Source organism: Lutra lutra, chromosome X (assembly GCF_902655055.1).
Source record: "Lutra lutra chromosome X, mLutLut1.2, whole genome shotgun sequence".
Lineage (NCBI taxonomy): Eukaryota > Metazoa > Chordata > Mammalia > Carnivora > Mustelidae > Lutra > Lutra lutra.
Genome location: NC_062296.1, coordinates 28249693 through 28273856, shown reverse-complemented (window position 1 = coordinate 28273856; position 24164 = coordinate 28249693). Strand labels below are relative to the sequence as shown.

The window sequence follows — 24164 nt, the reverse complement described above, 5'->3', positions numbered from 1 at the left end:
GTGCTAGCTGCGGGAGACTGTTGCTTTAAGACCCAAGGGAGAGGGACCTGTGTCCTGCGGCCCCACTTTGGTCCTCTTCCGGCCACGCCCCCGGCCACGCCCCTCCCCACTGGACCCGAAGCCCAGTCCCCGGGGAACAGGGACAGGGGTGTGTCCCTGCCCGCCCTACATCCCTGGCCTGCTGCCTGGGCCTGTGTGCTCCTCTTGGAGAGGTCCTTGAGAGGGCTGACTGCACGGGGCGGGGCGTGTGTGCTCCCAGGCCTAAGGGGGAGGGGGTCGTGTGCCTGAAACAGGGGATGGGGTGTGGTCTAGGAAGAGGGGGTGGGGGCAGCTCTTCCTATATCGTGGGAGCAGGATTTAGAGGAGTCTGAGAATTCTAAATCCTTCCAGGTCATTATGGAGGTACTTATGTCGTGGAAGGGAGATAAATCATTCAATAAAACGTGCTGATTTCAACATTTCAAATACATAGATATATGGTATGTGGGTCCCCAGCTGAGCTCTTTTTCTGACCGTTGCAGATGTTACAAATGTTCAGAAAGTCCAGGTTAAATATCTGGTCCATCACCCCTTTCCCCCTCTTGGCTCCGGGGTGGGGGTGGGGGGGTGGGGGGCTTGCTTCTGAAAGTACTTGTTATAATAGCCCATCTTGCTAGAAGACTTGGATCTCGTCCCTAGCCCAGGCTGGAGAACAACCACCAACCACCACCCACCCCTAACCACCCCACACACCCCTCCAACTGCAGTACCCTCTCTTCCCACTGGTCCCTTTCTTTGTTCTCCAGGTGTTTATACACCACACTTCTCTAATACCCCTTCTTCCCCACCCAAACACCCACCTGCTGGCCATCAGCTTGGCCAGGTGCCCCTGTGTGGAGGCCCTTGGTCCTCCGCACAATCTCTCTTTTTTAAATTATCTTTTTTATTATTATGTTCAATTAGCCAGCATATAGTACATCATTAGTTTTTGATGTAGTGTCCAATGATTCATTAGTTGTGTAGGACGCCCGGAGCTTGGCACCACATGTGCCCTCCTTAATGCTCATCTCCCCCCTCACCCCCGCCGGCCCGTTACCCCATCCCCTCCCCCTACCTTTCTGAAACCCTCAGTCAGTTTTTTTCCCCACACCCGGCCCCGGAGTCCTGAGTCTCTCATGGTTTGTCTCCCTCTCTAATCTCTTCCCATTGAGTTTTCGCTTCCTTCCCTTATGGTCCTCTGTGTTGTTCCTCATGTTCCACGCATGAGTGAGACCCTATGATAGTTTTCTCTGCTTGACATACGTCACTTAGCATAATCCCTTCCAGGTCCACCCATGTCGATAAAAAGAGTGGGCATTCATCTCCTAACATTTTGCTTCTCAGACAACCCTCAGGTCTGACTTATCCGTATCTTATTCGCTTCCCTCCCCACGTGACCAAGACAGACTGCAGAACAAGCTTTATTGAATTTATTTGCGTTGCGTATATACAGTGAAAACCACAAATGCTAAAAGAAGCTGAAAACTTGTCAGAATGCGCATCCAGGCATTAAAAAAACTTAACAAAACTCTGTTTTTAAGTAAGGAGGTTAACTGTGGAAAAGAAATTATTAATGGATAGCTCTCAGAGTGACGAAAAAAAACTAATAGTGGTCTACTCTAAAGAAAGGGGGTAGGGACTAATTACCAGGGTCACTTGACTAAAGGGCGTCTACTTAAATAAACTGTTCACTATGGAAGTAGAAAGGAAATCAAACTCAGTCATTCCAAAATCTAACATTATCAGAATGGCAAAGATACAGTATCAGGAAAAAGAGATGTTTTATCAAGAAAATGCAAAAGCCAGCATATGACTCTACAATGTCACGTTATACCATCATCATCAAAACCAAGCCCCAAGGATTTAAATTCGCTCTGGCACCTCGCTGCTTCTACGATTTTTTTTTTTTCTTATAGAAGGCAACACCCCACTCAGAATTTAAAGGCACAGTTAGGTGGCAGACACGGTGAGAGGTATAGTGAGAAGAAACTTCTTGGTCTCCTAAGAAAATGAGCTAGGGCCTGTCCAGGCATCCAAGGGGAGTGCTCCCTTAATGTTTGGTGTGTTTGGGAGATGGAATAGAGGGAAAGGACTTGGGGGACTGGCTCATTGGGGACAGGGTGTGTGGGGACCTATCCAGTCTAGTGACTTCTGAGGTGTGTGCCTTCAGGAATGAGGGGAAGGAGAAGCTTATCTGATTTCATCACCTAAGGCTTCCAGTTTGCAGAAAGTTAATTGTTCTCAGGTTTTGGGGTTGCAATCTGGCTTTGGGCTAAAATCTTGTGAAACAGAAGCTGCTGAGGGGGAGAGACTAGAAACTGGGCTACGGGAAGGTGTCTACCTTAAAGCTGGCGTCAGGGAAAAGAGCTCTCCAGGAGCCCGGGGTCTTAAGTGCTTAAAAAACAGCATATATACAGCATTCGGTATATTTCTCAGCAACTAGAGAGTCCCAATGGCCTTGGGATAAGAGGTCAAATACTGATGAGCTAACCATCTAGGGGAGCACGAGAAGCATCAAGAAATGTTCTGCCTCCTAGGGAGGTGCTCACTGCTGCAAAACTGGCAATGTGGGGCTTGTGCAAAGAGAGAACGTTCTAGAAGTTGCAGGGATTTGAGGGGGGTGTGCAGGGATACAAGGGTGGGGTCTCAAAGGGCAATGGCTAACTGGGGGACTGGCTGTGCAAAACTTTTCTCAGAGACCCAGAATTTTCCGTCCCACCACCTCTTCTCAGGGCGTTTGTGAAGCTTGGAGCAGCAACCAAAGAACTGAAGCATTTAGCCAGGTTCCTGAAACCTGAAGGCCAGTCCTTGGGCCAGATCATCTGGCCATTTCCATCCAAGGGAATTTATTTGATCAAGGGAAATGACCACCACCTCTCAGTCGTTCTCACAAAATGTTTTTTGCTTCCTCTCTTCTAAAGCTCGCGGTCCAGAGTGAAACATGTCGCATTGCTTTTGTAGAGGAAAGGCTGGGTTTTCAGATGTTGGCAGTGACTGTACTGAGTGAGGGTTAGGCTTTCACAGCATTTCTTATGTTAAAATACTTCCTGGCTTTAATTGGGCTTTTAAGGTGCTTTTGCTTAATAGAAAGTGGTTATAGGAAATAAATCACTACATAGCGTTAATGTGACTATTGGCAACAATTCCTCCCACCGGGAGCTGTTTACTGCATGATTTCCGATATATGGGTCCAAGCTTTGGCTTTCTCCTTGGCCAGGGAGAACCAGACTGGCTCTTCCGGCTCTGCTGGCGCCTGGACCGCAGCTGGGAGAGTGGAAGAATGCCTGGTTTCTTTGGCCATGGCAGGCATTTGAGCCATCTTCTGATCTTTGAATCCTGCAAGAACCACAGTGAGTGACACACAAGCGGTAGGAAGCTCCAGAGACAATGGGGGAAGTGTATGGGATACAGTAAAAGTTCTCCTCCTTTCAGGTTTCCTTGGGCTTCTAACAGTCTCGTGCATGTGGCCTGCTACGTGTGGTCTCTCGAAGGGATAAGATCTACCTGGCTCTGGCCACGGGGGCCTGGGCATGGGAAGGCCCAAGAGAAAATACCAGCCAAGCTTTGGGTGGTTATTACTGGACTGGCTCACACTTATAAATCGAGACCAGAGAGGAAACATAAAATCTGTCATCTATTCAGTTTTTTACATTTCAAATCAGGTCATGTTATCTCTGTTTTGCTGATCCTTGTTGTGTGAAATGACTAGTAAGGACTCAGTAGATCCACCCAGTACAAGTCTGTGCTAACGAACACTGTACCAACTACTGTGGCCGAACAGAAGACCTCCCAGTCCCCTGCTTCTACTCCTTCCTTCATCCTGCTTTACAGCTGACTGACTCAGTGACTTTGACTCAACCCCGGTGGGACACATTAGAATCGCCTAGAGCTCTCTCTCTCTCTCTTTTTAAGCAATCAGACATTTGGTCAATTAGAATTGCAGTTCAGGATACACAGATTTGGGTAAAAGCCTGACTGCTGCTTTACAACTAGAGCTCTTTTTTTTTTTTTTTTGAGAATTTATTTATCTTTTTGATAGAGAGAGCACGAGCAGGGGGAGCAGCAGGCTGAGGGAAAGGGAGAAGCAGACTCCCTGCTGAGCAGGGAGCCTGCTGTGGGGCTTGATCCCTGGGATCAAGACCTTAGCTGAGGGGCGCCTGGGTGGCTCAGTGGGTTAAGCCGCTGCCTTCGGCTCAGGTCATGATCTCAGGGTCCTGGGATCGAGTCCCACATCGGGCTCTCTGCTCAGCAAGAAGCCTGTTTCCCTCTCTCTCTCTCTCTGCCTGCCTCTCCGTCTACTTGTGATCTCTCTCTGTCAAATAAATAAATAAATAAAATCTTTAAAAAAAAAAAAAAAGACCTGAGCTGAGGGCAGATGCCCAATTGATGGAACCACCCAGGCGCCCCAGCTAGAGCTTTTATTTAAAACTACCAATGCCCAGGGGTGCCTGGGTGGCTCAGCTGTTTAAGCATCTGACTCTCAATTTCAGCTCAGGTCCTAATCTTAGGGTCTTGCAATCAAGCCCTGCATTAGGCTCCAGACCTAGAGCCTGCTTAAGTTTCTCTCTCTCTCTCTCTCCATGTGCCCCTCCCTTCCATCTGCAAAATAAATAAACAAATCCTTTAAAAATATAAAAATAAATAAAAACACCAATGCCCACACCATTTCCTGAACTACAAGAATTAGAATCTTTCGCAATGGCGCCAGGGCCATCTGTAATTTTGTAAATGCTTTAAAAGCTCAGCAGGCGATTCGAATGCACAGTTGAGAACCACCTGACAGGAGCAGAGGGCCCATGAGGTTGTTAACAGCTATCAGCAGGCCAGGTGCCATGATTTCATGGCCAGATCATGGCTTCCTAAGTTCCTGGTCTAATTTCTTTATGAAGGGGATCAAGGCAGAGGACAAAAATGATTCCGTACAAATCCACCCTCCCCTCCCCCTGCTCCTGCTGTAGAGAAAATCCCCCTGGCACACACCTGTACTACTGAGACCACATTCTATTCTATCCCAGCCCTGTGTTCGCTTGGCTTTCAACATCTCCCCGCCTCCCACGCCCTGCTTAGAAGGTGGAGAAGCAAGCCTCTGAAATAGTGAAAAGGAGCAATTCGACACCACTGGGCCCATATAGTGGATTATTTTACAGTGTCCCTGGGGCTGTGGAAGGTGAGAAAATACTGCTTTGCTAAGAGCTGGAAAGGAGCTTGGTGTTTTCCTCTGGAATCACAGCCATGGGAACATTTTAGTGAGTGATCACAACTCTGCGTCTATTCCAGCTTCCCTGACGAGGCAGAGGACTGGGAGACCCTGGGAAATTCACACAGTGGACCCAGAGTGATCCTCACAATTGGATTTTCCTGAAACAAGCTGATATCTGTACCTAATGGAAAAGCCATGTGAATTACGAGGCTGATTTGGGGCGGAGGAGGGGCTGGGGAAAGACATATTTTGTCTGAAGTGGAAACTGCAGAAGTTTCCCAATATGCTGCCAGGACTTTTTTTGGAGGGGGATTGTTTTTACCTGCTTTGGTAAACTTAGGTAGCTTCTTCTCTGCCGGCTTCTCCAGTTTATTGACATCAGAAGCAAAAGTCTTTCTGGATTGGTTTTCAGTTGCAAGGCCAGCTCCCTTTAATACAACAATGAAAACAAAAACTTGTTAAGGACTGACATGGAGGGGTGATTGGTTATTCAGAAAACCACAAGCGGCAAGCCCTGTCCCTTTATGAGCTCCACATTAGGCAAAAGGAAAGAGAGCGAGGGAAGGAAATAGCACTGAGAGGACCTTGGTTCAGAATTTAGGTTCACAAAACCTCAGCTGGTTCAAGTTTACCACCTTTGAGATCTGGAAGAAAAGGTTGTCTAATCATACAAATAGTGTAAACAGGTTAATGTAATTATCTAACTTGAAAACAACCTTCTCCCTAGCACATTACCAACACTTAACAGCACGCTAACAGAGTGTGAGGATTATGAACAAATCTTAACAAGGAATTGAAGTGAGTTCTGCAGGATCTCACTTAGCAAAACTGTTGACCTCTGACTTGCACTCCGTGTACCAGAAAGAGACATAGCTACGGGTCTTTCCAGAATTGTACAGTTTAAGCTTTTCGAATGCACCTTGCCACAACTGGTCTAAATTACTGAGTCTAGGTACCCTAGTGCATTTCTCCTGATGAAAACTTTAACCAACGCATGCTTTGCCCCTGTATGTCCGTCCTACTCCCATAAAAATACTAATGATGAAAATGAAAAAAAATCTTTCGAGGAGAGTTAAACAGATCCTAATGTGATCCCTTGACAGATAGAATGAGCAGTTAAAAGTACAGGAACTTAGACATATCTCTCGGTATATAAATGTGATATGTTTTCTTAGGTCAGGGTTCTGTGATTTTGACAAGAGGGGCTCTCATTCCAGCACCTCCAAAGACATGGCAAATGGGATGTTGAAAGCTAGACACCATCCCGTCATCCCTGATCCACAGGTGGGACCATTAATCTAGTTCATCACGTAACTCTGCTTCTCGCCTATAGGGATGGGCCTCACTAAAGCGAACCAATAGTCAAAGCCCCAAATATCAAACGTTACTTTTATAAGGTCAATCATTCTGGATGATATGGAAAGGTGCCCAGAAATGAAATGTCAAATGAAAAATAGTAGGTATGGTTCGATCTTCTTCAATACACACATATTCGTAGGCATAAAATGCCTGTAGGGATAGTTATTCGATTCTCCCCCCCAGTGGTTACCTTTGGGGTTTTTTTTTTTCTGTAACTTATTCCTCACTGCTCAACTGATTTCATGGAATCCTGCTCTGGAATAATAATCAGGACAGGGTTTGATGTACGGAAACTTCTCATAGTCATTACGTTTCACAAACCCTTTCAGAGCATAAATTGGACATGTTATTGCAAGACTCTTCCCCACAAAGAAGCCCGCGCCTTGATTAGTGCACCCAGAAAGGTGGGGAGCTGTGGGCTCGGCAAAGTTTCCAATGCAAGTTTAGTCAACCAACTCTAGTAACCTTCTGGAGTGTTCTGTGGGTTGCCGCAAGTTCTCCCCCATGTCTAGGCTCTTTGGCCTCGGGCTTGGCTCCAGCTTTGTTCTTGGTTTTTGTCTCTTTGTTGGGAATTTGGACCTGGGAACTCTTCTGCTTCTGCTTTACCATAGTTATCCAAGCTGGCTCTGAGGCTGTACAATCTGAGTGTTGGCCAAGAGCCTTCCCTGAGAAAGGAAGGAGAGCAGTTAGAATAGAAGTGAGGCAGGCAGGGTCTCGAGCTGGGCTGGAGCCCACCCACACTAATGTACCAGATGGGATCCTATTAATTGCCAGATGAAAATGAACAGAGATTCCATCAAAAAGGGTCCCCTTCTTTGGTGTCAACCCCACAACCTGGCAAGGCAGGAGCGCCTCGCATAGATCAGTTTGCGTACCATCCTCTGACTGGTCCCTCGCCCTCCTTTGTCCATCCCTCTTCCCATCCCCAGATCAGGGTAGGACCGGGGTGGCCGAGTGGGCTGGGAAAACTGCCAGGAGGCCAGAGGCTCAGGCTATCGATATCATTCCTCGAAGTCCAAGGAGTATCTTATGATATTTGACACTACATATTCCCTTATGCAATCATGTGATTACGTGGGTGTGGTTCTAGGTGTGAAGACCATGGGATGGTCCGTGTGAAGGTACAAAGGCTTTGAGAGAGATTAGTGCTCAAAAGATCACCTAGCTCTGGATTCTTAGGCATTTCAGGTGTGGGAAGCAGCTGTGGAAGTAAATTAAGATTTCAAGCTGAGAGTCTGAACGTAGTGTTCTACTAATGAGTTGGCTTTTAAAAAACACATGGTGTTGTGGGGGGAGCATAATACGTGTCTAAGTATTTTGGGAAAGGTATAATATTCTATCAAAAGGGAAGGTGCCCAGAAGGAATAGGCAGATGGTGGTGTGTCCATCACAGAATGTGGATGGATGGATGCCCCCAGGAAAGGGAAGACTCAAAATTACCCATCCCCAAATCCATCAAGCCACAAGCCTGCCCTATCAAAAAGACAGCTCAGCAGGCAAGGCTAGAACAGACTTTGATCTCTACTTGGTACCTCCTTGTCCTCCAGAGAGAGAAAGTCTCACCTGGGACCTTGTAAATGGGTTGCTTCTTGGACATGCTTTCAGATTGGGGCCTGGTCTGTTGCTTCTCTGCAAGGTCAGATGCTGTGCCGGGGTTCTCTGCAGTGCCCTGGAGCCCCTGGGAAAAGCTTCTTTTGATTTGCTGTTCTGTGGAAGATGAAATCAGGCCCAAGGAGAGTGAAGAAAACTTTAAAAGATCATCTTGTTTCTCACTCTTGTACTTCTTCAAGGAAGGGACTTTTCTCAGGCGAACTCCAAAAATGGTTTCAACACCAGTCTCACCGGTGGATTCATCTGGATGGCTGTTATTTCGATCACTGCTCTTGAGACCTTCTCCCTTGGAGTAAGTGCCCCCCACAGTGGAGGCCTGCCTGGTAGAAGCCATAGTGAACTTCATGGGTTTTGGATCTGGAAGCAGGGTATTCTTAAGGAGGTCTTCAGAGACTTGTCGAAATTTCCTGGTCTTGTTTGGAGAAGCTGGGCCTCCTGAGAGGGACCAGCTTCCAGGATGGCTCTCAGAGGTGGCGCCTGCAGCGGCAGCACTCACAGAACTCGGATGGACCTGTGGCAGGTACTCGGGCTCTGTCAACACCTGGCAAGGGTATCTGCGATGGCGAGGCTGGTGCTCCTCAGACCTGTTCCAATCTCCAGGGACACTCGCTGAACCTGCCAAGAAAAGCCGTGGCTGTAATTCAGCCCCCTCCTTGGCTTGGTGAGGGCTTCTGGAAGGCAGTGGCTCTTCAGAACTCTTCCATATTTCCGGAGAGCTCTGAGAGGCTGAGGAGACTTGCTGGTACTCGAGCTTGGCCGGTGCCAATGAAAGGTGTCTGGGGGGCACCTGCTCCTTGGAACTGCTCTGCTTCAGCTTGGTGGGGGCACTTTCTGAACGTGGGAGAACTTCCCTGGGGCCTTCCGGCCTCCCCAAGGGCTGTAAGGGGTGTGCCAGGGGCAGCAGCTTGGAAGAGACGGCTCCTTCGGTACTGGCATTCTCTGGGCCCAAGAAAACTGGGTACTGGACCAACAGAGATTTGGAAAGTTGATTTGTAGATAGAGAATTAGCAGCACTCTCCGAAAACACTTTTTCTGCCATAAACTTCACAAATGACTGGGAAGGATGCCTGGACACTGGTGGTTTCTTAGCAGATCTTTCAGCAACGGTATTCTCTATACGTGAGGACATCTCCTGAACCTTAGACCTTGATGAGAACTGGGTAGGATATTTGGAAGCCACTGGCTTCGCATACATGGCTGTCTGCGTGGAAACACTCTCAAAATTGTATGATATTTGCTGGACTCTGTATCTCCCAGGGGACTGGGAAGTCTTCTTGGAAGGCCAAGGCTCTGTAGAAGCAACCCTCTCGGTGGCAAACTTTTCTGGAGCCGCGGAGACTTGTTGCCTGACCACTGCTTTGGTCGGGGCCTGAGAAGCCATTCTGGAAGAGAGCTTATCTGTGGAAACGCTCCTCTGGGTCAGGGAGCCCTCTGGAACCAGGAAGGCTGGTTGTTTGACCACTGCTTTGGTCGGGGCCTGAGAAGCCATTCTGGAAGAGAGCTGATCTATGGAAACGCTCCTCTGGGTCAGGGAGCAGTCTGGAACCAGGAAGGCTGCTTGCTTGACCACTGCTTTGGTCAGGGCCTGCGAAGCCATTCTGGGAGGGGGCTGCTCTGTAGAAACGCTCTTCTGGGCCATGGAGCCATCTGGAGCCAGGAAGGCTGCTTGCTTGACCGCTGCTTTGGTCTTAGAAGACCTTCTGAGAGAGGGCTGCTCCATAGCAATTCTCCTCAGGGCCTCCGTGCCCTCTAGAGCCTCTGAGACAGGTTGCTTGACTTTTGTGCTGCCCCGGGACCTGACAGAGCATCTGGGAAGCTTTGGCTCGGCAGGGGCACTGCGTCGTTCCGGAGGCACTCTCCTTTGTTCCGGAGGAGCATTGCGTTGTTCTGCAGGAGCACTGCTTAGTTCTGGAGGCGGGCTCCGCTGCCCTGGAGGCCCGCCCTGTTGTTCGGGAAGCACGCTCTGTTGTTCTGGAGGAGGACTGCGTTGTTCTGGAGGCGCGCTCTGTTGTTCTGGAGGAGGACTGCGTTGTTCTGGAGGCGCGCTCTGTTCTGGAGGCGCGCTCTGATGTTCTGGAGGAGGACTGCGTTGTTCTGGAGGCGCGCTCTGTTCTGGAGGAGGACTGCGTTGTTCTGGAGGCGTGCTCCGTTGTTCTGGAGGACTGCTCCGTTCCGGGGGGGCGCTCGCTGATTGCTGGGAGTCGGTTCGCTTCACTGCCCGTCTCCTGGGGTTCTGAGAAGTCTTTCTGGGAGGCAGTGGAGGCAGGGGAGCTCGTGGCTCCAGAGAAATGCCCCACTCCAGAGCAGCGCTCTCTTCGCGCTCGGAGTCCTGCTGCTCGAATGAGGAGCTCAACCAGGACCGGTAGACGGTTCTGGGAGATGCCGGGCCTGGCACCAGGGCAGCATCCGGGGCAAGGCCCAGGCCGGGCTGGCAGCACCCTGCAGCGGAGGCGCCCACCGGCTCTGGTGGGGCGGGCTGTGGCGGGACTTTGGGCCACACAGCGGGCTGCGAGGGGTCTCTGGGTGGCAGCTCCGCGGATGCGCCCTCAGTGCCGGTGCTATCAGCTTCTGACGCTTGCGCGCCTCTCGCATTGGTCAAGGCCTGAGCAGAGTATGTGGGGAGCAGCGGCTCCATCGAAATGACCTTCTCGGCGGCGGTGGCAGTGGCCTCCAGACCCGAGAACACACTGGGCTCCGCTATGGGGTTCACGGAGGCCTGGGCAAGGCCTTGCGGAGGCCAAGGCTCCGCAGGAGCTGCCGGCATTTCTGGACCGTCGGGGGCCTGTTGTGGGACCAGAGGTCGCGTCGGGGACTGAGAGTCGTGTCTGGGGAGCGGCGGCGGCTGCACTGAGGCATTCTGATCGACCCCAGCACTTTCTGCTCCCAGGCACACCTGGTGCTCCACGACTGGCTTCAGGACCGTCTGGCAGGGACGTCGGGGAGGTGGCAGCTCCACGCAAATGCTCCCCTCGACAGCCGGGACCCGCACAGGCTCCTGGATCGCTTGCTCCGTGATGGGTTCCTGCAGCGGGTGGGAATGCGGCCTCGGAGGCAGCGGCGGCAGCTCCGCGGAAGAAAGCCCGACAGCGGTAGAAATTTCTGGACTTTTGGAGACTGGTTGCTCCACCCAAGACTTCCCGAGGCGCTTGGAAGAGATTCTGGGAGGCAGCGGCTCCGGAGGAATGTCCCACTGTGAGGCCGCGCTGTCGGGGCCCGCGGAGGTCTGTGGCTCTGCCTGAGGGCTCGGCCAGGGCTGGACCGGCTGCCGGGGGGGCGCGGGCTCCACAGGGCTGCTGCTGGGGGCGGGAGGCCTCGCCGAACCCTTGGACATTTGCTGCGGAAGGATCGGCTCCGAGAAGGACAGAGCCAGCCGCTCCACGGACACACCCCACTCCGCCGGGAGGATCTGGGAAACTGAGGCCACCTGTTGCTGGTCTGCAGGCTTCGCCGAGGCCTGGGAAGGGGGTCCAGGAGGCCCATCTTCTTCTGCGCTGCTCCACTCTTCAGCGCTATCGTACTTCTCCACGTAGCCATCGGATTCTGTGGACATTTGGTCTTCAGGCTCCCCCAAGGCCTGGGCAGCCGAGGTGGGAGTCAGCAGCTCATCAGAACTGCTCGAGTTGCTGGAACTTTCTGAGTCTGAGGCTTCTTGGTCATCGTCAGGCTCCTCCAAGGGCTGGAAGGGGTGGCTGGGAGCTCGCTGCGGCTCGGACCGGCTCTCCTCCTCCTCCAACGCGCTCTCTGTTTCCGAGGATGCTTCCTCGGCTTCGGCGTTCCCGAAGGCCCCTGCCAAGTATCTGGCGGCCAGCTGCCGCTCGGGGCTGCTCAGCTCCATAGCCGAACTCTCGGATCCTGTGAAGACGTCTTGGTCGTCGTGAGACTTCCCCGAGGACTGGAGAGAATGCCGGGGGAGCAGCTGCTGCTTGGACCCGCTCTCCTCCTCTGACGGGCTTTCGGGATCCGAGGACCTGTCTCCGGCTCTGGGCTTTCTCAAGACCCAGGAAAGGCTTCTGGGAGTCAGCCTCTCGGCAGAAATGCCTCCCTCGGCCCGAGGGCTGGCCGGGCCTGAAATGCTTGCTGTGAAGGCCTGGAGAATGTTTGCGGGTGACCTTTCTCTGCAGACGGCTGGAATATCTTGAACCGACTCCATCTTCAACTTGATAGCTTGCAGATCAAAGCTGAAAGCCTCCTCCCCTTCTGACTGGAGGTGGGAGGGGTCCATAAACACTTGCGCCTCCATAGCCACCGAGATGACATCCTCAGGGGTTGTAGAAAGGCTTTCCATCCCCGATGAAAGAGCTCTGGCTTCTGGCCGCTCGGCTCTGGAGGCCCCGTCCTCCCGGCCTGGCGATGGACCCCAAACCACAGACTCTGCCTGAGCTTCGGGTACAGACTGGGACACTGGGGCTTTTCTGGCGTTCAAATCGACGCCAGCCTTTTTCTTTCTCTTGCCATCTCCATCTGGAAGCGGCTCCTGGGGAGGAGTACGTTGGGCCTGCTGAGTCGCGGGCTGCTCCATGACTTGTCGCTCCAGAGACAGGTTCCGGAGACGGCAGTCCCTGGCATTCTTCTTGGCGGGTGGGGACCCAGCCCTCTCACTGGGGACAAGCCCTCGACTGGATGGTTTAAACCTTCTTCCTCGGGGCACACACTCAGTGGATCCTGAAGCACTCGATCCTTGTTTGCTGCGAAGTCTCCCTTGTGCCGCTGACTCCCAGCTTTCACCCCAGGCCACACCGGCCCGTGCAGCCTTGTCCACTGGCTTCTTATCCTGCATTTCGGTTCTCTTGCTGCGTTTCAGGCTTGAGACACCTGTACCCAATGGAAATAAGGGAAAGAAAAATATGCATGCCTGGGACATCCTAAAATCGGAGGATTCAGCCCCCGCCCCGTGGGTACCTAGTCACTACCGAATCTCTTGGTATAAAGAAGCTTCTAGGCAGAACAGGGTCAGGGACTTGGCTGCTATTAGCCTCTGCAGTTGGAAATGTTTACATCAAAGCGAAATCCCAATTTTATGAACGGATTACGAGGTCATCTCATCAACCACCAATCAATGGTCTGGGCCACCGTTAGGTGTGAAACACGATTTTTGAACCCAAGGACACCGAATGGGTTCTATCCTCTGGGTGTAAAAGGGTGTAAAAATAAGTAAGAGAAAAAGATGAAAAAGAAAGTAAATTTAACTTTTACTTCCATTTCTTCTCTGTATGTGTGTGCGTATGTTTCAGGACAGTTTGGTGGTTTTGTTAGTTTTCATGGAAAAACAAATTTAGGGATATCCCTTTTTTTTTTGAACCCACGTGTAAAATCCTTTGTAGCAAAAAATAGGAAAGAACTCTTCAACTTGTGGAATTCCAATTGTGGAATTGGAATTTTGTTTTATCAAGTATCACCTGAAATTAGGTTGCTGTCAACGGGAACCACTATCCCTACACAGACACACACACACAAACACACAGACACACACACACACACAGATTTTTTGCTCCAGTGCTTTGTGTGGCTTGGGGGATTTGGCAGGTGTTTGCTGCCAAGGACCTCTGTCTATAGCTGCCGGAGCCCTCTTTGCCTATGGATAGGGGAACTGGTCTCACTCTTCATAAAACCTTTTTCTCTCTACCGGAAGAGAACAGCAACCTTAAAAAAAAACTAGTTTTGAGGGGCACCTGGGTGGCTCAGTGGGTTAAGCCTCTGCCTTCGGCTCAGGTCATGATCTCAAGGTCCTAGGATCAAGCCCCGCATCAGGCTCTCTGCTCAGAGGGGAGCCTGCTTCCCCCTCTCTCTCTGCCTGTGTCTCTGCCTCTCTGCCTACTTGTGATCTCTGCCAAATAAATAAATAAAATCTTTTTTAAAAAAACTAGTTTTGAGGTAATTCTGTTATTAGTCTCTGGTTCTGGAGCTCAAGGGATATGGAAGGGGGGGAAATCACTGGTTGCCTCAGATATACCTTAGCCTTAGAGAGGATTAGACAAGCTTACAAACAAATAAGCAAGCACAGCACATCTCTCTGGTTGCAAATTCGTTTAGATAAAAGAGTGATCCAGGCATCATCTTTTACCTTAATCCCACACCAGTGGCAAGGGTAAGAGTCGGGCAGTTTAGCTGGAGGAACCCAGACCCCCTTTGACATGCATCTTAAACTGAAAGCTCTCTAAGGGCCAGGGACAGACAGCAGCCTAGTAAATCTCATTCCACAGAGCCTGTCACGGAGTGTGCACAATACACCTTTCCGAATGGGGGTAAGTGTGCGCTAACCTGCACCGTCTCTTCTCGGTTTCCATTTGTCCGCTTCTCTTGGCTTGGTTGTACTCTTCTCTTCTCCAGAAGCCACTAGAAGGATGGGCTCCTCTTGCTTTGCTTTCCCCTGAAAGAGGGAAAGAAAGAGCTTCAGATGGAAGTGCTTCCCACCTACCCCTGCGTGGCTGCCGAAGAGGTTGACCTCAGGAAAAGAAGTCCTTGATCTCCAAAGGGCTCTGCTGGGAACACAACCACACCGTTAACCACAGAAATGATTTCCAGTGGCATCCATCCCCTTGCCAATCATGTTACCTACTGGAAGTGATCATTTTACCCATTGGGAGTGATTCGCCCAGAATGGAAGCTTCTGATCTCTGAGGGGTTGGCAGAAACAGCCCAAAATCCGCTAAACCACACAACAAGCCCGATGGCAGTCCTACTGGTGGCAACACCGGAATTCCCAAATTCATTTCGGCGGATCTGGGAGCCAAACTCAAAACCCATTTGGCTTCTTTTCAGGGAATTTAGTGAAAGCATGAAGTATGTCTCTCCAGCTCCAGAGAAGGAAGAGGGCTGGGGTTTCGCTGGGACAGGAGAGAGAAAATGACGAAGGGTTCGGCCCTTCCACTGAGAGGGTTGAAGTTGGTTTCATATAAACAAGGTTTACGGATGATTACGGGGCAGCTTTGGAAATGTCAGAGCAAAGCTGCCCTGGACAGCGGCCGGACACTGCTACGTGTAAGCCTCTGTGACGTGCCTCTGAAGACTAACGTCCTACACCTTCTGCTCGCACTCACAGTGCCTGTGCAGACTCACTCAGCATGGAGGGATTCGTTCTTGAGTGAATGAGGTGAGGCAGCCCTGGGTTCCAATCTCTGCTCCTGTGTTCACTCACCACGTGAGCTTGGCCAGGTTGTTCGCTAAATCTCTATGCCCACACCTGAAAATTAAGAGTGGGGGGAACCTGAGAAGCTCTAAAGCAAGGAGCAAATGACAGTGGCCTTCATGTCAAACATGGTCCTAGACCCTTTTACATTCAGCCATGTCTTGGGGGAGTCACATGGAAGATGTCCTGACCTTCTGAGAGAGGGATGCCCAGGCCTTTTCTTCTTCTTCTTTTTCAAAAAAGATTATTATTTATTCATTTGAGACAGAGAGAGATATATATAGAGAGAGAAAGAATGAGCAGGGGGAGGGACAAAGGGAGACGGAGAAGCAGACTCCCCGCTGAGCAGGGAGCCCGATGCAGGGCTCGATCTGGGGACCCTGAGCTCATGATCTGAGCCGAAAGCAGACGCTTCATGGACTGAGCCACCCAGGTGGTCTGCCCGGACCTTTTTTTGATTACGCTATGTAGAAGAAGAGAGTCAGAGGCTCATACTACCTTTCCTTTAGACAACATTTGCCATCTCCCAGGTTTGTGGTGAGGCCTCCAGGTGAAAACGCAAATATAGGGTTTAGTGTTTAGTAATGGGCCACCTTCTGCTTGACAACCGACCAAGGAGATTCTCTCGGAGCCACCAGAGGGCACCCCGGACCTGCTGTCCTGCTGACTGTTCTTTAACTCATATTTTGTTCTCTCTCTTTTTTAAAGACTTCTTTTGGTTTGTTTTTTAGAGAGAGAGAGCACACAAGTGGGGGAAGGGGCAGAGGAAGAGGGAGAGTACCTCAAACAGACTTCTTGCTGAGCGCAGAGCCCGACATGGGGCTCAATCCCATGACCCCAAGATCTGAACGTGAGCCAAAATCGAGAGTCGGACGCTTAACGGACCGAGCCATGGAGGCCCCCCCTTGCTGTCTTTTTAAAGCTAAATTGAAGTGTCTGAGCTCGATGCAACGTGGTGGGGTGAAGAGAGTACGGGGTTGGAAGTCAAGACTGGGTTCTGGCCCCAGATTTGTTACCATCAGGGTGTGTGACCTTCGTCAACTATTTGTGCTTTAATGTCCTTCCCTATAAAAGGGTTGTAAATCCTTCAAGAGGCCTGGGAATAAACTCCCACATAGGAAGACCTTTTAGTGTCTTCCAGCTCTGAATACATCCCTTAACTTATAGCCCAGAGTCACTGAGGAATTGGGTGTTTGACCCAAGTGAAACTTGCAGCTAACTGACCCATCTTTTTAAACACTGACATCTTCAGTAAATTAAAATTAAACACCAACGTTTTACCTTTTGCTAAAAATCTTTCCCAAAGATGTTACTTCCCTCTCTTCTTAAACAGGTATCAAGAAACACGGGTAAACATTTCTTGATAACTTGGATAAGTAATGAACACGATCTATCACATTGGACTGTGATAAGGTGTGGCCCTGAGGGATTTACTGGGGTGGGCTTTACTGAAGGTTCTGGAACCCTCTGCTCCCAAACCATTTCTGCCCTCTTTCTCTGCTATCAATGGTCCCATCGCTCTGTTGTCAGATCTCCCAGTCTTGTGGCCATGTTTTTAACATAACTGGCCTGCCTCGACGCAGCTCTGGTGGCTAGGAAATCACGTGACATAACTTGGGGACATCTACGAGACACTGAGAGATCTCTGGGGGTAGACCAACAGGCTTCTGGACCACGGTTGAATATCCTCCAGGAGGAGGGTGTAGTGGATTTCCAGATGCTAAGCCCAGAAGCAGTTCCTGGGGTTCAGGTCCCTGCTTCTGTTTTCTTCAGTCCCTTATGTGTAAGTTCCACATGGAGAGGACATCCCACCCACTAAACACAAGTTTGCTCACCTCTCCAGGGAGGGGTGGGAGGTCAGTATCAAGCTTGGGACAGTGCCCTTGACTTCACCATCCTGACTTAGGGCCTGGATTCCTCAAACCATACCACTCCCCTAGCAACAGTTTGGGAAGGTCGGAACTCATCTCTTATTATATGGGAGCTTATCCCCAGGCCTCTTGAAGGACTTACAGTGGCTTGAGGATTCTTTCTCTTCTTTTGTTTCCGGGGGTTTAAGGCCATCTTGTGTCGAGCTGCTGAGGAGTCCAAGCAGGTGCTGGCTGAGCTGCTGAGACTCATGGGCAGGTGAGTGCGGCTGGGAGAGGCAATCATGGCATACGCGCTCATGCACTGTGAGCGGGTGGGTCCTGGTGAGGGCTCAAAGGAGCTCTGGAGAGAGGGGGAGAAAAGGAATGGGTCAACTCCCTATGCTACCACTGGTCCCGAAAGCTGGGAACTTCTCTGGCTGAAGGGCTCCTACAGAAGAAATCCTTGGGGCGCCCGGGTGGCTCAGTCGGTGAAGCGGCTGCCTTCGGTGCAAGTTATGATCCCAGGGTCCTGGCATGGAGCCCTGCACCGGGCTCCTTGCTCGGCTGGGGGCCTGCTTCTCCCTCTGCCTGCTCCTCCTCCTGCTTGTGTGCACTCGCTCTCTCTGACAAACACGTAAATAAAAAGTTGCAAAAAATTAAATAAAGAAGAAATCCTTCATGAACTACTGTCCCTTGCCCTCCAGCAATATTGACCCTTCTAGTCCATGGGCTCCTTAGAGGCAAAGTGCACACTTCTGCTGGGTTCCTTATAGGTGAAAAACGAGAAAGAGGAAATCCAGGTTGCTCCCCTGCTTAGAAAGGACTCGGGGGCTCCCCTTTGCCCTCAGGACAGGAAATCAACCATTTAATGGAGTTTATAAAGGCAAAGGATTTGCGTTTTCTCTTGTCCCCTATGTCCTTCTGATTAACTGGAGGGTCCTGCTGGGGTGAGAGGCACAGTGTGGGTCAGGAAAATCCATCAGGGCTGTGGGGTTTCTCCATAGGAGGGCTGAGTGGAGGGGAGAAAATCCGGCTGGAAGAGGGCTTGTGCGCAATCTGCATGTGCATGTGACAAGCACTGGGTGTGATAGGCAACTGATGAATTATTGAACACTACATCCGAAAGTAATGATGGACTATATGTTGGCTAATGGAATTTTTTTAAAAAGCTACCTTTATTTCCGGTTACTCTTGAAGCACGCCAGGCTGACGGGAGGACCCTGAGGAGTGTGTGCCCCCATCTCCAAGGAGGTGGGGAGGAAGCCCGTCACCTTGTCCTCATTATGGCTGGCCTCCACCTCTCCAAACTGTGTGGTCCCAGGGCTCCCAGTTCAGTTCCTCTGTAGGAGCTTCAAACTGGTCTCCTCTGGGTATCTTGACATAGCACTCTCTACACCTCTAAGACACACCCCATCCCACTCGTGAGCAGCTCCCAATATTGGTGTCAGGAGAGCCTCCTCAAAGGCCAAGTGATAAATCATCTCTCTCCTGGACAGCAATGGCGAAGGATGTAGATTAGCATGTGGACACAGTCTCCATCTCTGTTTACTTACTAGCTCATTCTAGCTTTCCACAACACCAACGGGTCACCTGTGGCATTTGCAGCTTTAAACTCTCTCCTCAATTCCCCACCACTGTTGGGTGATAACCTCAGCTACTATCTTGGTTCCAACTGTGGTTCTTTTTTTTTTTTTAATTTACTTTTATTGGACAGAGAGAGAGAGAGAGAGACCACAAGTAGGCAGAGAGGCAGGCAGAGAGAGAGAGGAGGAAGCAGGCTCCCCGCTGAGCAGAGAGCCCGATGCGGGGCTCGATCCCAGGACCCTGAGATCATGACCTGGGCCGAAGGCAGAGGCTTAACCCACTGAGCCACCCAGGAATCCCCCAACTGTGGTTCTTTTATGGCCTGGGATTCCAAAGCCTGAGGCACAACATGGTGCTAATGGGGCCAGTGAGAGATCCAGGTCCCTTCTCTGTTTGGGATTCTAGGGAAAGGGGAAGGAATGCTAGTTATTTTTGGTGGGATGAGTCATGCAAAATTAGGAGTGGCCCCCAGGCCTGTTCTAACTTCTTCATGCAACTCTCATCCGTGAATTTAGAGAATACCTCTTCTGGGCACTGTATATTTGTTTGTGTTATCTGGAGGAATTGTTCATTGAATACTTAGTGTACAGAGTAAGGTCTCTTGTTTTGTGGTTCCGAAAGGTGCTCATGCTTCCGGGCAGGAGGGTTGCACAGTTCTGGTATTTGGGGACTGGATGACAACGTTATACTCCTACTAACCTCCCATGATCTGTCTCCCTGTTGTCTCTGTGCCTGTGTCTCCTGTGACTTTCTGTTGCAGACACACTGCTCGTTTGCTGTGCCTCAAACATGGCATGCGTGCCCTTCCCTCGGGGCATCCTCACTTGCTGTTCCTTCTGCCAGGCATGCTCTTCCCTCCTCATTCATGCTGCTTCCTCTCTCACTTCCTTCAGGTCTCCATACACAAGCCATCTTCTTCTTCTTGCCGATCCCTTCCCTGGCTAACCCAGTCAAAACTTTATCCCTTCACCCTGACAAGTCTTCCTTTGGCACTTTGATCACTAATATACTGTGTATTTTGCTTATTTTTCTTGTTTATTGTCCATATCCCCCATGACAACTATAAACTCCATGAAGAAGGGTTTCCATTTATTTTATTTACTACAGGATCCCTAACACCTAGAAACGTGCTGGTACATAGTAGTTGCTCAATAAATGTTTGCAGAACCGGTGAATTGATTATGTTAAAAGCTTCCACCAGATGTTGCCTGTCTGAGAAATTGCCAGAGACATCTCTTCGGTTCTCTGTTATCATTTTACTCTTCCTGAAACCTCCCTAGCTCCACCCAAAGATAAATGGAAAGAGTCAAAGAGGTCTGTGGCTCCAGAAACCCTAAAGGGACCCCGGGGCAACTGGTTTTCCATGAAGATGAACTTATGATGCCTAGACAGTAAGCAAAGATACATTGAATTTAAAAATCTTTTCACTTTGGTTGGCAACCTAAACCTTGTCGGGTAAACACTATAGACAAAAACACTGTTTAGGGAAACTCACTTTATAGCAAAACAAAGAAATCAGGCTCAGCAAACTTCTGGCCAATGGTAGACTGAGTGTGTGCAAGACAGAGCTTAGCTGTTCACAGCCACAGCCTATGCCAAGCGTCTGTCAAACATAAATAGCCACTAGTCTCTCCGTGCTTGAATGACTCTCGTTAAGGAATCTCTGGGTATTAGCTCTAAACACAGACCCACAACTATCTTTGAAACAGGGCTAAAATCAAGAGAGCAAAGCCATCAAGCATTCTTCCCACTGGACTATGGCACCCCAGCTCAGGCACAGGATTAGAAACAGCCCTAAGAGGATCTCTATTGTTGAGGTCAGAGTATGTCGTATGGGTAATAGAGTACGTGTATATTTTACAATTTCCCTGAACCTCAGAAGTGAATTGAATAAGCAGTTCATTAAATAAATGATTCAAATAAACTGTCTGGAACTCTGGACAGTGGTTCTGAAAGTATGGTCTGGGATTCCCCTAACAACCAGCATCAGAATCATCTGGAGAGAGTGTTGAAAAAAATGTGTTTTAAAGGACACATAGAGACCTGATGAATAAGCCTGTCAGGGGAGGGGCCTGACGGTGGCTCTGTGGGCCTCTCCAAGTGAGTCTTTTGGGTTGTGACTCACTCCTTACTCTCTGGTGTGATGAGAAAGGCTCTCATTTTCAAACAGAAGCACAGCAAAATCCTAAATAACCCCACCAGTTGCCTCAGAACAGGAACCATCCATATCTGGATTCCCTCTGGGAAGTGGGGCCCTTTCCTGAGGCCCTACCTTTTCCTTCAGCCATATTGGTTAAGAGAAACCTAGAAGAGTCACCACAGGAGCCAACCAGAGGATTTTATGAGCTACCCAGGAAAAGCAAGCCTAATCCCTTCTTGGCAGGTTTCTGCAAGAAAGTCAAGTGAAGGAAATGGGACCCCTTTCTCTACTTTTCCTTCCCCTCATGCAACCTCTGGCCTCTCTCCCTGTACTCTGAGAGTTAACACACCCACTCTCTACCCGGTGCGCATTTTATTAAGGAAGGACAAGATGTTTTCATTCTTTCTCCTGGGTTTTAGAGGGGAGTTAGCACAGACAGCTTCGGACTAACAGCTGGAGTTAAATGAGCTCCTTTTGCCTCAACATCCGGGAGAGGTGCCAGGCCTGGTCTCTACTAACCCAGAATCTTCCTGGGGAAGGAGGCTGGGTCAGGCCTTGGGCCAGAGGAAGGGATCCTTCAGCATTGGTTGGTAGTGGTGCCAGATACCCCTTTGTATTAGTTCAGATAAGGGCTGCTCTTCAGAAAATTAAAACACATTTCAGTTCCCCCTTTTCCCTTCTGTCAAGTTTCTAGACCTGGTGCAAAATAGTTCAGTCAATAATCCACCCTTTTGATGGTTTCTTTATCTGTTGTATAATGCTAGGGTCTCCCCCTTTTCTTTTAACTGTTGATAAGAAACACTTGAGGGAGGCTAGAGAGCACTTTGGCCGATTCTCAGAACAAAGGAGAGCACCCACAGTTACATCTTACATAAGGGCGTGAACTGCTGGCTATTTAGGCCCAGATTTCATCATCCATTGGGCCCCCAAAACTGTCATCCTGGGGAAAAGCTCCCTCTGAGACTGCCAGGGAGGTTTTGATACTGGGACGTTGGAGAACTGTGTTCCGTGTGAGTCATTCAGCCAAAGGCTGGAAAGGCAAGTATCCATTGAAAGCTCTCCAGAAGGAGCGGCAGCTCTTGGTGGGAACAGTGGTTCTCAGTGGGAATCTTCTCTACCAAGACTACTGACACAGGATATGAGACCCGATATTGGCCATTGGGATTTTCATTTCCCAGGTGTGTCATGGGGCTTCTGTGCCCATTCCTGAGAATTCCTGTGCAACTGTTGCTTCATTCAGAATCTCTGTTTCATAAAACCTGTTGTGGTCATGATTTTTGCCAACTAGAAAGTTCTGGGAGGTGGACTTCCACATATTCCCTGCAGCCCCCATTCTCTGCTAGTCTCAGTTTCTTAACTAGCATGGAGAAGGAAGAACATGAACTTTGGAAATGAATAGGCCTGAATTTGAGGTCTTAGTCATGCCATTTATTAGCCCTTTGACCTGGGACAAGTTACCTGACCTCTTTGAGACTCAGTTTCTATGTCTCTACAACATTTTTCTATGTCTCTGAGAGGGATGATAATAATTCAGTGTGCTGTTGGAAGGATGGAATTCAACAATCCAAGGGAACTGCCTTTCACAGAAGAAAGTCTCAGTAAGTGTGAGCGGCTATTGCTGTCGTGGGTGTTAGTTGTACAAATTTAGAAAGCTGCTAGAGTCTACACGGTTTTGTGAAAAGTCCTGTGAATTTAGGCAGGACTCCTGGATTTGAATCCCAGCTCTCTCTGGTTGGCCTTGTAACCTTGGCCAAAGTCATTTCATCTCTCTGAACCTTTTTTTTTTCTCCTAAAACAAGAATAATGCAATCTTTTCCCATCTATCTTACAGAGTTCCTGAGACCATCAAATGCACCTATAGATACAAAATCACTTTGTAAGCTATGAATTTCTACGCAACAGTGGTGAGGGGGGCACTATGCTCTCCTTTGTTGTATCAGAGACCGATCTGTAGATAACAAAGGTGAATTATGGAGTAGGCCGCCCGGAATAAAGAAAGAGACCTGACAAGGAGGCAGCCTTACAGCCATCTAAATGAACTCTTCAGCAGCCAATGCGACAGGCTAACTAGGAGCTGTTTTTTTTTTTTAATTTTTTAAAAGATTTTAAAAATTTTTTATTTGATGGACAGAGATCAGAAGTAGGCTGAGAGGCAGGCAGAGAGAGAGGAGGAAGCAGGCTCCCTGCTGAGCAGAGAGCCCGATGTGGGGCTCGATCCCAGGATCCTGAGGCTTTAACCCACTGAGCCACCCAGGCGCCCCTAACTAGGAGCTGCTTAATCCCTACCATGTTCAAAAGTGACATTTGTCCTGCAGGAGAACCCTATGGGCCCAGGAGTTCAATCAGATCAAATTTTAAGCACTAAGTAGCTGATACATCCCTTTCACAAGAGTGAAAACTGATTGGGTTGCATGTGCATGCCTTCTTTTCCACACAACTATTTTTCTCCATGAAGAACACTATTGAAGCAAAATATTCGACCTGCTCATTAGGAAATACAGAGGAAGAGGAGTTGGGTTGGGAAAGTGGGAGGGGTGGGGGAAGGGCTAAGTAGGAGGATCCTCTGGTCCAAGGGTGGGCTAAAGATGGCCGGTGGGGTGGATGAGCCAGGCCCTGCTAAGGTAGACTGCCTACTGTGGGAGCCCTGGGCTTTCGCGTCTCTCTATGCAGGAAAAGCTGAGGTTGAGCAGTGTCACGATGGCCCGTCAGGGCACACACGCTCCGCAGGGACACCTGTTCATCCTCAAGGCCTGTCTTGCCTGTACTCAGAGAACTGAAGCCCTTGAACTGGGACGGAGGCCTGGGACGCCCCCAGAGGAAGATCACTCAGGGAAGAAATAGCAAGTTTTGCTCAACCAAAACTCAAAGGGGGAAAAATACTCAACTCTTCACTCAGGGAAATGGGGAAGGAAGAGGCGGAGACAGCAAGGTTTCCGGCAATCCTTCCTATTCTGCCCCCAGGAGTTTGAAAGAAAAAGCGGTCCTAGGGTAAAAGGTCTTCTGTGTCCTTTTAAAATTCTCTCTTTATCGCTATTTTTTGCCATTTTAATTATTACAGGTCTTAGGAGTTCTTGAAAGAGAACGTGTTTCCTCCTGCCACCAGCAGGGGGCAGCAGCTTAGAGGGGAAAATAAAATGGGCAGCTTGGAAAGACACCCTCCACGCCCTCAGCAGCCTGCCCCAGCTCCGCGCACCCACCCAGAGACTCAGGTATCTTTCAGTCTGACGTCGGTACTTGATGTGGTTTTCCGCCTAGCTCCCTAGTTGATCCTCAGCG

General features: G+C 49.8%; 1 protein-coding gene across 5 annotated transcripts in view; it reads right to left on the bottom strand.

Annotated features, from left to right (window-relative positions):
- Positions 1-1442: 1442 nt before the first annotated feature.
- The window catches only part of KIAA1210 (KIAA1210 ortholog), a 60351-nt gene continuing 37629 nt past the window's right edge, over positions 1443-24164 (bottom strand). For 3 of the 5 annotated variants that reach the window (XM_047716863.1, XM_047716861.1, XM_047716862.1), the window contains 7 exons: positions 17328-17525; positions 14447-14555; positions 10635-13000; positions 8141-10601; positions 7043-7242; positions 5541-5646; positions 1443-3354 (listed from right to left, as the gene is read on the bottom strand). In XM_047716863.1, the coding sequence (XP_047572819.1) occupies positions 3182-3354; positions 5541-5646; positions 7043-7242; positions 8141-10601; positions 10635-13000; positions 14447-14555; positions 17328-17525 (5613 nt within the window). In that variant the 3' untranslated portion in view covers positions 1443-3181. The remainder of the gene's footprint in view (positions 3355-5540; positions 5647-7042; positions 7243-8140; positions 10602-10634; positions 13001-14446; positions 14556-17327; positions 17526-24164) is intronic. The other 2 variants (XM_047716864.1, XM_047716865.1) reach the window with 2 other exon arrangements.